This window comes from Gobio gobio, assembly GCF_949357685.1.
Source record: "Gobio gobio genome assembly, chromosome: 18".
NCBI lineage: Eukaryota > Metazoa > Chordata > Actinopteri > Cypriniformes > Gobionidae > Gobio > Gobio gobio.
The window spans coordinates 18,061,987-18,075,536 of record NC_137111.1 but is presented as its reverse complement, the minus strand read 5'-3'; the positions used below and the strand labels follow the sequence as shown (position 1 = coordinate 18,075,536).

Here is a 13,550-nt window from a genome sequence, read left to right as displayed (position 1 = left end):
ATTTTTAATTATGTCCTGATACGTAAAACCATAGAATGTAAAGGGTGTACTACTGTATATATTTATATATATTATAATTTATAAGTCATATTTCACAATATTATCAAATTAATGCAGCCTTGTTGAGCATATGAGACTTTCAAAAATACTAAAACATACTCTCCCAACCTTTTGAACAATTGATATTAATATATACATACATTTTTTTGCAGTTACTACATTGATAGGCGGGTGACCAAAGTGGAAGACTTTATGAAGACGAGACTTCTGGACACCCTGTCTGAGCAGATTACCAAGGTGTTAAAGGTAAGATTTACAGCCAGCCTAGATATCTTTTGTTTTTGAACGTGTAGGTCAGAGATGTACTAATATATGTGTTGAGGTTGTTGTTGTGAGAGTGTGTAAGTCCCTCCAGTGCTCATTAACTGTGTTTATCTCAAGGGCCCCGGGTTTATCCTCAGCTGCACCATCCAAACAAGCTGTCGTCGGTCTGATAGGTGGCCTAGTGTTAAGGGAGCGTGGGTCAGGGCACAGTAAGGAAGGAAAGCGTTTGATTGGGTTTACAATTTACAAGTTCCCCCTCAGCCCTCATGATGTCTCAGCTGCTCTGGGAACAGTCCCCTTTTGGTCTAATAAGCAGTACCAGGTTTCACAACATTTAAGACTTCCCTCAGGAGGCCCAATCTATAAATACATAGCTCTCCTGTTTTATGCATCTCAAACTCACACATCTGGTCCAGTGTTCGCCTGAAAGTGAAAGAGGGGGAAAACTGGCCTTCCTCACAAATATCAAACAAAAGACGCCAAAGTTTTGTTCACTCCCAAACCCAGTGGGACAGTGATTAGAGCCCATTACATGTGTGATGTCAGATGAACAAGTGCTTATTCCGCTTCTAAACTTCAGACCCAAAGGTCCGTTTATATAAAATAAGTAATAAAAGATGGAATTCACATCCCGTTTTTTTCTTGAGTAGATCTGCAGGTGTTTGGCGGCACATGTACCCTCCTGCTGTTCGTGACAGTTTATGGATTTATTTTGAAAGACGATTTATGCTTTAGTGTTGATTCTCTGGCTGTCACTCGCTACAGCAGGTCCTGAGGTTCACAGTGTGTCTGAATCACAAGTGGAGAGAACGAGGAGAGCTTTTCTTTGGCTTATTATGGAATATGCCTAATACCCAACATGTGTTATATTATAACCAGACTCTGACCCTGCAGCTGGACGGCAGTCGGTCTTGTGTATTATATTGCAGAGTTGGGATCCGATCTCAAATCATGCCCACAAACTGTTCATGGACAGACTGATTCATATTGAACACAAAAACTGGAGTCAAGATTCTGGTTTTTATCAGTCAGCTGCATGGAGGGAAAAAAAACGACTTTCATGACATTTCTTATTACATTGCAGTAGCATTGTTTGTATGTATTAGATACTACCATTCAAAACATTTGGGTACATAAGATTTTTTTTTATATATTTTTGGAAAGATGTCTTTTATGGTCGTCAAGGCTGCATTTATTTATTTAGTTTTGTATATTATGTTAATTAATATACAAAACATATATATATATATATATATATATATATATATATATATATATATATATATATATTAATTTATATAAGTTATATGAACTTATATATGAATATACTTAATTATATATACTTAATTCATTTAATAATATACTTGTATATAAGTATAGTACACGCTTTGACAATTTTTTTTTTAGTTTTACGGATCAGGACAATAAAAATAGAGTAAAACCAGTAATATTGTGAAATATTATTACAATTTAAAATAACTGTTTTCTATTTTAATATTGGCAGCCATTACTCTAGTCTTCAGAAATCATTCTAATATGCTGATTTGGTGTGCAATAAACATTTATTTTTAATGTTGTTATTTTTTTTTGTGGAAGCAGTGCTCTGAAAGTTTAAAATAATGCCAGTTAATCTGAAATGTAAATCTTTTGTAGCATTATACATATTTTTACTGTCATTTTTGATCCGTTTTTAATGGATCCTTACTGACTAAACGTATTATATATATATTTATTTATTTATTTTTATTTTTTATCTTACTGACCCTCAAAAATTCAAACAGTAATGCATTTTATATTTGGATATTTTCTATGTATTTTGATTTCACATTCCACATTTATGTTCTGTGGATATTTTAATATCTCAGAATACATGCATGACATTCAGAGATATTTATAAAACAAATCTGTTTGGTCATTGTAAATATTAGTCAGATGGTCTCATCTTGTTTAAGTGGACCAGACAGTTCAATATTTGACTATATGGAAGAATCAAACCTGAACAGCTGTCCATCGCTCAATGATTGATAGCTTGTCTCACCTGATAAAGATTTGTCGATGTCTGTCTTTCAGATTGTTCAGACTCATGCTCCTGAGAAGCGTGTGTGGCTGGGTGGAGTTGGTCCTGCTTGGGCGGGGGGCACCAATAATTTGTCAGACACATTTGCTGCTGGTTTTCTGTAAGTAAAGCATGTAGTCTGTAGGTGCTCTAACTAACAGTTACTTTTATGATAATTTAATTAAGTTATTTTTTTTCTCTGATTAATCATTGTGATTTACTTTTTCAATTCATGTTTTTTTTATTATTATTTGTTAGTAATTTGCCATAATATCTCCATATAAAAATATAATTATTGGCATTACATATAGAATTTAAATTCATTAGGATAGAGTTAGACTAAATTTATAAGTCCAGAAACAAAGATGCATGATCTGTATCTGTCTGTAAAGTATTAATCGCTTAATTGCTGTTAAAGGCACAGTATGTAAGTTTTGCCACTAGAGGTTGCTTATTCAAAAAAAGGGGTAGAATCACAGGAGTTCTATCATACACCCAGCACAATGCGGCGCCAGGCGCGACACAAGTGTTTTATGCTTTAGTGTCTGTCTGACGCAGTTATAATTTTCACGCCCAGCACCACGTTGTTTAAATAGCAAAAGCATTTGCACCCATTTGTGCACCCATGGGTGTGCTGGTCTGAAAACGAGGTGTGTTCAGGCACATTGTTGGCGCATTGCTATTTTGAGGCAACTGACTGCGCAATTGACCAACAAAAACCTGGTCTAAAGGCAATTAAAGAGTGCGTTAGTAATATGCACCTATAGGCGTGGGCACAACAGGTGTACACTGCTTATTACACACACACAGAGACGCACAGCAGCACACAAACATTTTTAAATATGAAAATTAAAAAAATTTAAATTAAAATTAAAGAATTAAAATGTTAAAGATTATTATTGTGTACATAAAATGCCTACATGTCATAGTGGACAGTCATTGCATGTATCAGAATTAGCCTACCTATTTGCAGTAATGACGAGCAGATACATTTCCTTGCTAGAGAAGCGTTTTTCCGCTTGCAAATTCCGTCATGTAAATAGCAAATCCACCATGGCGCAAGCGCAACTGGCTTTAAAATGGAATGGGAGATGAGACTCTGATTGGTTTATTGCACGTTACTCCCAAAATGCACCCATTACTCGTTTAGACAACCCTTTTAGACCATGTGCCAGGCACGCTGACCATTTTTCCCGTCGTTAAACTAGCAAAGGTGGATTCGGACACGCCCACGCCAAGTGCACTTGAGCCGTGCGCTTTAGACCATACGCTTACATCGTTAAAATAGGGCCCGTAGTCTTGACTCTTCAACTCCACAGCTGATGGAAAGGAATCCGATGGAAAATAGAGTGTAAATTATTTTATTTATTAAAATTATTAAATGGATGCTGCCTTAATGGATAATACACCCTCCCTACACCTACCCCTAACCCTACCCAATAAATGCTATTATTAAACATTTCTTTTATTTCCACTTTTAGAACATTTGCTTAATTTTTACTGAAAGTAAATGCCTTTCCAATGTGATGTGTGACGGGAAAAGGGAGAAGAGCGAGCTCGGCAAAAGGCAAATTTGAACCTGGGTCGATTGCGTCAACCTAGATTATTGGGCCCTACGCTCTACTGACTACACCACTGAAGATGTTGAAAAATCTGTGTTTTTTTTATTTGTTTGGCCCAACCAGGCATTGTTAGGCGCAGCTAATGCCAAAAGCACTTGCCAACAAGGCACACTATTTGCACTTGGTGTAAATAGACACTCCGTTTATTTTTTTGCTGTTAGAGGTCGCCTATTCAAAACAAAGGTGTAGCTTGATGTGAAGGATTTTTGCTTGATGCGCAAGATTGATCGCTGATTCATGGGAGATGTCCGGTGCGTCCCCATTCGAATACTATCCGTCCTAAATAGTATTCGAAAATAGAATTAGTACGTCCCAAATCATACTATGTTGAAATGGAGTATTCCAAAGAGGGTCTACTATTTCCGTTCAGAATTCGAATTGCAGAGAGACACTCTAACGGCTAATACTTCAGGATGGACGAGGATTCGCTTAGAACTACAAACGTGGATAAATGTGTTAAAAAACTACAAACATGACGGATGTGCGATTCCAACGGTTAAGTAGAGAGGTTTAGATAAAGAGGGTTAAGTGATTAATAATCAGAATCTAACTTGACGAAAATAAATGTATTCAATGTTATCGACATTATATTTCACCTGCAGCAGCATTGTGAACTTTTGTAATGATACGTGTGGCCAATAACTTTTAAATGCATCCTTATATTTAAATTGCAAACGCATGAGGAGAGTCTCTGCATGAAAGACCCACGACGAGCAGATCAACGTGCTACTACATTTTTGTCCAATACGGTAGAGTTAAATTAAATTGAATGTGGAGGATTTGAACTGTGAGGTGCAAGATGATTGACAGGGCAGTTTAAACGGTGACAGGATGCGCGTAACTAAGCAACAGAGCTGTCCATTAAAATGACGAAGTAGTATGTCTCAAATCTTACATACTCTTCTGCTATACACTCAAAATTACATACTTTTTCTTCACAAAAAGAGTACATACTTTAGGTCGTAGCATAAGTAGACGAATTGGGACGCAGCAGTCATCTTCACCTCATAGCCGGTGGAAAAGAATCGGGACGGGACTCAGTTGAGTGTTGTGGGAGCTGAATGAGGCCGCTGGAGCGATTGCTAATAAGAGACGAGCGCGACACATGGCTCGACAGAAGCGGAAATTGTATTGTCTCATCCGTCGCTTCCGCTTCTTCCGGTCAAGCGTATGTGGGGTAACAGCACTGTTTTATCATATTAGATACATTTGAGTGTTTTGAAAATTATGTTATAACATTACTCTGTGCGTTCGCTCTGCGGCTGCATTGAGACACTTGTTGCACTTGTTGCAGTGAGCTTGATCGATATTAGAATATCATATTAATAAATGCTGGATGGCTTGTGTTGCTGAATGGCATGCAATTCATTTTAAAACATATTGTATGACGGAGAAAATGTTGTATTACTGTAAAATAATCAGTTGTCTAATAAAACATATAATTTATTAAAGCATCTTTGGTGTTTCCATGGTTTCTACAAAATAAACCGGAAATCGAGGGTAATGTGGGTATGATGTCACTGATAGGTCAGTGTCCTGCTTAAAATAGCTTATTTCTCTGGATGTAAACATTCTGGAAACATTTGGGATAATTTAAGTACACAAGTCAACAAGATATATAACACTGTTCTGTTTTTTTTTAATATATTTTAGAATTAGGTGTTTGGCGCCATAAAATAAATATTATATTTAATTTAAAGTGTTTTTTATCACTGTTTGTAAACTACATTGGCACAATAATAAGAGAGGAACCAGACAAAAGTTCTTTGAGAGCAAATGCAAAGTTTCTCATGCGAACGCTACGCAAAACTTTTCTGAAAGAACGCAAAAGCATTTCATTTTTTTTCCCCCATTTACTTTTTCCATCACCATGTAGGGGCTCCAAGCTTTAGTAATCTAGATTTGGTCATCTGAAATGTGTATCTGGATCAGGGTGATCCAATTTTGCTTTGAAAAACGGGCACAAAAGTATGATGGATTACCTGATCCTGGTTAGCGTAACATGGAATTTCCAAATCCAGATCATTCAGATCTAGATTAAACTTTGTGAACAACTGAGCCCTGGTGTCTCCAGTGCATTGAAATGTATAAATGCCATTGACTAATATTGACTAGTGTCAGTAATATACTTCTTTTCAATGGACCTTGACTCCGTGCCAATTCCTCCTTTTGTTTTTCATGTTTTGTAAACAGAATCTACGCACCCAGAAAATAACTTTCATGTATAAAATGTCACAGAACTTTTTCATATCTTTTATCAGTTGCATTCCTAAAGTTCTGATATTTAAACTGCATTTTTGCTTGAACTCTGTTTTTGCTTTAGGTGGCTCAACACTCTTGGTATCGCTGCAGCTCATGGAATCGACGTTGTACTCCGACATTCTTTTTTTGATTATGGATACAATCACCTGGTCGACCAGAACTTCAACCCTTTACCTGTAAGTTTTAACACATAAACAGAAACCAAATCAAAAGCAGTCCAAGTTGTTTAACACATAACTTGCAGACGGATCTGAGTCATATACCACACGCACTAAAGGTTACTCAAATTAACACCATACGCAGTGATCTGTGTGGTATGCTCGTTACGGTATTGTAAAACCACCTAAAACGCTTTCGTAAAAATGACCTGGGCGTCGTTTTTTTCCACATGAAGTGTTTTGAAAATAGTCTTAGACAGAGTCCGTCTTTAGCATGTGGCTCAAGCACCTTATGGCTTTTCCCGTGGGACCTATTAGCCAAGATGAAAGGTGTTTAGTGGTGTTGAATACTAGGCAGCTGAGGCGAACTGCACTGAAATTCAAGCCCGAGACAGTGTCACCTGTCTCCCACCCCCTCTACATGTGTGCCCCACTGTGTGGAACAGCCAGATGCTGACAGCCCTGCAACCTGAGACAAGGGCACTCCACAGGTAGCCACACCCTCCAGACCGCTGCCAACTTCATCCTGAATTATGTAGACCTCACTCTTTCACAGTGTCCGCAGGTCAGACCCCTGGAGCCGGGACAAACAGATGAGTTCAGTTAAATTTCAGTTTGATTTGAGAACCTGTAGGAAAGGCCAAGACTGTAGACTGAGACTGTATAGAAGACATGTTTAAAACTTTTCAGCTTTTGTTACGACCAATGCTGGGTGTAATGCATTATTATTAATTACTGTAATTTAATTACTAATTCCTTGGACACTAGTTAGTTTTGATGTAATTGCTTTAAATACTTTATACTACAATTCTATACAATAGTGGGTTTAACATTAAAATGTAACGTCTAATGTTAAAATTTATGTTTTTAGCCAGTTCAAGAATAATCTATGCATTTTTATTATATTTATTTGAATGAATTAAAAGAGCAGTTTCATGTCTATCCTAGTATTGTTCAACTGGTTGAGGTTAATATGGGATTTAGAAAGTAATTAGTAATAAGCAGTGCAATATTTTTTAGAGATAATAATTAGTAAAGTAATCTAATTACACTATTAAAGATGTAGTTACTAGCTAGTAATTATTTAAATTATTTACTTTTTTAGAGTAACTTACCCAACACTGGGTACGACTTATATTATGAGATCTGATTCTAAACTAAATTTCCATTTTTATATTTAATTTCATATCTGATCATTTATTTTATTTTAAATTGACAAAATAATTGTAACAGTATTTTACTATAACAGATCATGTATTATTCAAGGATATTATTGCTAACTAAAAGTTAAACCCTAAAAATCTTTTTCATTAATGGAAATAAAATAAATATTAAATGAAATAAAATATTTTATTTCATCTAGTTGCCAAGGCAACATTTCCCATTTTTGTTTAAAGTTGAAGTACTAAATTAACAAAACTACAAACCAAATCTAAAACTTAATAAATAAATAAAAACTATGTACACACATAAAAAAAACTAAAATAATAAAAATGACAAAAAACAACTAAATTACTAAAACTTTAACTGAAATGAAAAACGAAAATATAAAAATAAAATCTAATTCAAAATAGTAACAAAAACAATAATAGTATATCAATCATACTAAATAAATAATTAATGAATAAATAAATTATGAAAGTATGCATTTTTGTTTTATTTGGAAAGGCAACCGACATTAAACCAATTAATAGTTTTTTTTATGTTACAATGTTACATTAAGTTTAAAAAAAACTAAATTTAATCAAATAATAAATATATAAGAATAAATATATAAATATATTAAACAAAACCTGAGAGATTTATTATACTGATTATATATATATATATATATATATATATATATATATATATATATATATATATATATATATATATATATATATATATATATATATATATATATATATATATATATATATATATATATATATATATATATATATATAAAATAAATCTCTCAGGTTTTGTTTGTCATATGAATATATTACATTATATTAAATTATATTAATATTAAATATCTACTTCTCTGGGACACCAACACAAAAAAATGTATAGTCAATCTCAACACAACATCAAATGGAAATTCAACACTATGTGACTAGTAATTAAATATAAGTAATGAACCTTTTTGACAGGATCCTCCTTTTACAATGGTTTCATAGATACAAATAAACAGCTTTAATCTGCTTCCACCCTTAACATTGAAACAGTTCCACTGTATTAATAATGATTATTATTATAATGTTATTAAAACAGTCCCACTGTGTTAATAATGATTTTAGCTTAACATGCAGCTTACCTTCAGGTTCCTGCTGTTCATGCAATCCTCACTGACTCCAGATGCTGATATAGACACATTATCTGCTCGTGGCCCTCAGTTCTTTTACAGCCCACCAGCAGTGGAAAGTCAGACCTGTCGACCTGCTCAGGATAACATGTGTTTCCGTGCAAGTAATAAAACCAAAGGAAGACATAATGAGGACATTTTTTGAAAAATACAGCGAGGGTAGAAATTCTTGATTTTACAACGCTTCACTGAAGGGCCTGTGAGACTGAATTTCTCGGTGCCAGAATCTCACCAGGAGTATGTTCTTCCAGGACGAGCCAGGATGAGCATCTTTCCATAAAATGCACTTTGAGCTGCGCTTTCGTCAAGCACTCCTCACAACTTTCGAAACGGTCATCTTTTTTTCCCCCTGCTTCTCGTTCAATATCTCTAGTTATTCCAAGGACCAATCGCCCCCTGCTGGGATCGCAATGCTTTAAACATAGCTGGATGTCTGTGGGAACTGCCAGAAGCCCCACAGCGAGAATTCGCAACAGCCGTAACCTGTCGAGCCTGCGTGGAAAATTTACGGTCCAACCTTTTCTCTTTAATCCCTTACTGAGTCATGTCTCCGTTTCTTTCCCTTCACACCTCAACAGAAGATCTCATCCCCTCTTCTTGCTTTGCTGCTTTAGAAAAATAGATGTCGAATAATAATGTCTTCTGTTATTAATTCCCATTCAACCATTTAATCCTTTAGAATATTAAAGGGTTAGCGCACCCTAAAATTAAAATTAGTTGACTAATTGCTCACTATGGTGTTGTACTAATGCAGTATGCTTTTCTTTCTTTTTTGGAGCACAAAAGGAGAAATTTTGAAAAATGTCACGCTCGCGCTCGTCCATATAATGGAAGTGAATAGCGACCAGCATTATGCTTTATAAAAAGACGCAAAAGTATCACTGGATGATCCCATGATACATGTGTCGTATATATCCCACGAGTTCTGGGAGTATATGTTAGGGTTCGGTAAAAAAAAATAAACCACAATTTTATGTATTATTTAATAGAAATCCTGACCAATAATCTGTACAATAATGTTTGTTTGTTTATTTATGTATTTGTTTATTTATTTATTGTTGTTTTAATTATTTATTTATTTTAGTTGTTTTATTATGTAGTTATTTGTTTATTTATTTTAGTCGTTTTAGTTATGTAGTTATTTGTTTAATTATTTTAGTTGTTTTAGTTATGTGGTTATTTGTTTATTTACATATTTTAGTTGTTTTAGTTATGTGGTTATTTGTTCAATTATTTTAGTTGTTTTAGTTATGTGGTTATTTATTTATTTACATATTTTAGTTGTTTTAGTTATGTGGTTATTTGTTTATTTACATATTTTAGTTGTTTTAGTTATGTGGTTATTTGTTCAATTATTTTAGTTGTTTTAGTTATGTGGTTATTTATTTATTTACATATTTTAGTTGTTTTAGTTATGTGGTTATTTGTTTAATTATTTTAGTTGTTTTGGTTATGTGGTTATTTACATATTTTAGTTGTTTTAGTTATGTGGTTATTTATTTATTTAAATATTTTAGTTGTTTTAGTTATGTGGTTATTTGTTTATTTACATATTTTTGTTGTTTTAGTTATGTAGTTATTTGTTTGTTTATTTTAGTTGTTTTAATTATGTGGTTATTTATTTATTTATTTATTTACATATTTTAGTTGTTTTAGTTATGTGGTTATTTATTTATTTACATATTTTAGTTGTTTTAGTTATGTGGTTATTTATTTATTTACATATTTTAGTTGTTTTAGTTATTTAGTTATTTGTTTATTTATTTTAGTTGTTTTAGTTGTGTGGTTATTTATTTATTTACATATTTTAGTTGTTTTAGTTATGTAGTTAGTTAGTTATTGCTATTATTAGTTTTTTCATCTGCTGGGTAAAACCAATAGTACACCTCTCTTCAATACTCTGCACAATAATATTATTATTAATATTCATATCAATATTGCAAATATTGCTTTCATTCTATTATTTATATTTTTTATTTTGTTTCTATTTTTTTTATCTGCCAGGTGGAAGCAGTAGCACACCTATTATTTTCATATTATTAATTATTGAAGCGAGATGTACTATTTCTTTCATTCAACACTGAAAAGCTTCCCCAGACATATCTCAGATCAGAATAACAGAGAAACTTGGAAGTGGGCTGTTTTGACTCTGGTTAATAGGCAATCACCTAGCCAACCACCCAAACCCCCCTAGCAACCACTCAGAACACCCACTGCGCCCAATAGCAACATGCCCAGTAATATTCCAACATCAGAATATCACATTGGGGTGGGCTTGACTTGGGGCCATGGCAAACTCAAGTATCCTGGCAAACTCAAGTTTTGCACTGGCAAGCACCACTCACATTTCCTCCATAAAAATGTACCCTTATAGTTATTTTTGCAATTCCGTTTAGTGTCTGTGGTTAGCGGTGCAAAAATTGCATACTTCACCTTTAAGTATTATTGAAATTTTAGGTTCGTATTGCTCCCAGTTGTTTATTATGTGGTTAAAATTGCTTCGTTTTTGTTGCACACTCTCATGTTAAATTAATATGTGTCAGTCTGGCATTACAGAACATGGCATTTGCTTATATCCTGTTGGTTTTACAGACAAGTAGTTGGTCGTATCCTTTAATCTTTCAGGTCTTTAGTGGTTTGACTTTAATGTATTTATTATTAAAGTGGTTTTTATGTTATTTAGTCATTATAGCAGCTGCACTTTCTCAGTTTTACTGGTTGGGCTGAGAAATGCTGGTAATATCCGCCAACACACAGTAAGTGAACTGAAAGTTGGTGAGGTAGGCATTCTTGAGGTTTGTCATCATTAAGGCCCCGATTTACTCACGGCAAAGTTCTTCATTCTTTCGTTCTTCGCTTAGGGCTAAAACAAAGTTTCGAAATATGTCAGCTTCGATATACTGTTATCGAACATCCTGACACCCCCCACTCTGCTGAGAGTGACGTTTAGATGCTTACAGTATGTAAATATGTGCTGCGCTCTTTCCTCTCAATAAAAAAAACACAACAAAATTGAGAAAACTGCAAGCATTTTTTTATTTAAAGGTCCCATGGCATGGCATTTTTCTATTATTTTATAATGTTTCCTGAGGTGTACTTATATTGTTAGTATGATTTTTACATCAGAAAATGTCATAATTTAGAAATAAAAGGCATTTTTTCAATACTGATGTTTGCCCTGTGGCTGAATGCCCTGTTTCAAGAGGCATGTCTGCTGTGAGACTTCAGTAAAAACGCCCACTGTTGTGATTGGCTGACATCTTTGCATTTGAAATGAGCGGAGGGGGCGTGGTTTAACGAGGTCTACGAGGCACGAGCTGCTGCCAGAGAGACAGATGGACCGGAGTTCACTTCTTATCAGTTCTGTCAGTCTCAGTTCAGTGAACTGTCGTAGTTACAGCATATACTTCAGGTTATTAGTCTATTTCTAGTCGGAGGGACTGTCACTCATGTCAGAAAGTTAGTAACTTTAGTAAATTATGGATCAGCGCTGACTGGAGACGCCAACCGTTTAGAACGATTCAGTCCGATTTGGTGAACTGATTCGGTTCACTAAAAAGAACCGGTTCAAAAGAAAGATAGTTCGCGAACCGGACATCACTAATGTACCAGAGATGGAGCTCAGCGATTGCAAACAAAGTTATTTATAGTAACTACTGAGTTATGAGAGCGCTGTCAGTCAGCGCGAGTTTATTGTGTTTGTATCTGAGAGTTCTGAATAAACACGAGTCCCAGTCACACCGAGTCCGTCTTCATCATTATTACCAACTTTGTAACACATGCAAAGTAGCATTACAGCTGTCGAGATGAACGAGTTACGAGTAAGTGTTGATTATAGCATTATTTTTAGATATGTTCCTATCATATGAAAAGCGTCAGTGACGCGCATTGAGTACACAGCGCAAACAAAGACACAACAGCAGTAATCGAATGTAATCCAGTTTATTGTGGGGCTAGGCTGCCTAGCCCGGATGCGCTCACGCTTACCCCCCTTCTGCTTAATCTCGCGCCGCGTAAGGTGCCTCCGCTGTGGGCCAGATGCAGTACTGGGGTCCAGGATGTTTAAGGCCGACCGGTCAGTGCAGCCCGAGCTTCGGCGTGTGTGAGGTTTATCTCTAAAGATGTTACTCTGCTGATGTTGAGCAGAAACTCATGACTGTATGCACATTTTAGAACAGATAGACGCGACGAGGACGTACAAAAACACTGACTCACAAGATAGAAAACACGAAAACACCGTTCTGTCTGGAGAGAGAGAAGCCGCAGTGTGTGCACGAATAATAAATAATTAGCTACACATCAGAAATCACTGATCACAGATCAGAAGGAACTTAAAAAAGACTTCTGTTTTTATTTGTACATCCAAACACTGAGAAACTGCCAGCATTCACTCGTTCACAACCCATGATCTCTCGAGCGCTTGCATGGGCGTGCCAGATTCTCTGGGCGGAGGAAAGGGAGGTAACCGTTCCTGCTTGGACGTCAAACCAGGAGACTTCAGGATTGGCTCGTCTGGCCTGTCATTTTCTCAAAGGCAGAGAAAGACAGCCAGAACTCGGTTTTACACCGATCAACATTTCTATCCACTTGGGGACAATATTCAGGCTAGGGGAACTCATATTAATGTTGAAAAACCTCATAAAATGAAAATTTCATGCCGTGGGACCTTTAATAAAAGCATAAGAAAAACATCTGATTATAGCAGCGTGGATATAATTGCACGAGCTCTGCAATTTGGCACTCTTGTAAAGTCATGTCACGTTTATTTATGTAGCACT

At 35.2% G+C, this 13,550-nt stretch overlaps 1 protein-coding gene across 1 annotated transcript in view; it reads left to right on the top strand.

Annotated features, from left to right (window-relative positions):
- The window catches only part of LOC307141787 (inactive heparanase-2-like), a gene marked incomplete at its 5' end in the record, with an annotated part of 71,750 nt that overhangs the window by 32,181 nt on the left and 26,019 nt on the right, over positions 1 to 13,550 (top strand). Inside the window, 3 exons of the mRNA XM_079842241.1 lie at positions 213 to 306; positions 2,395 to 2,501; positions 6,326 to 6,440. Of these exons, the coding sequence (XP_079698367.1) occupies positions 213 to 306; positions 2,395 to 2,501; positions 6,326 to 6,440 (316 nt within the window). The remainder of the gene's footprint in view (positions 1 to 212; positions 307 to 2,394; positions 2,502 to 6,325; positions 6,441 to 13,550) is intronic.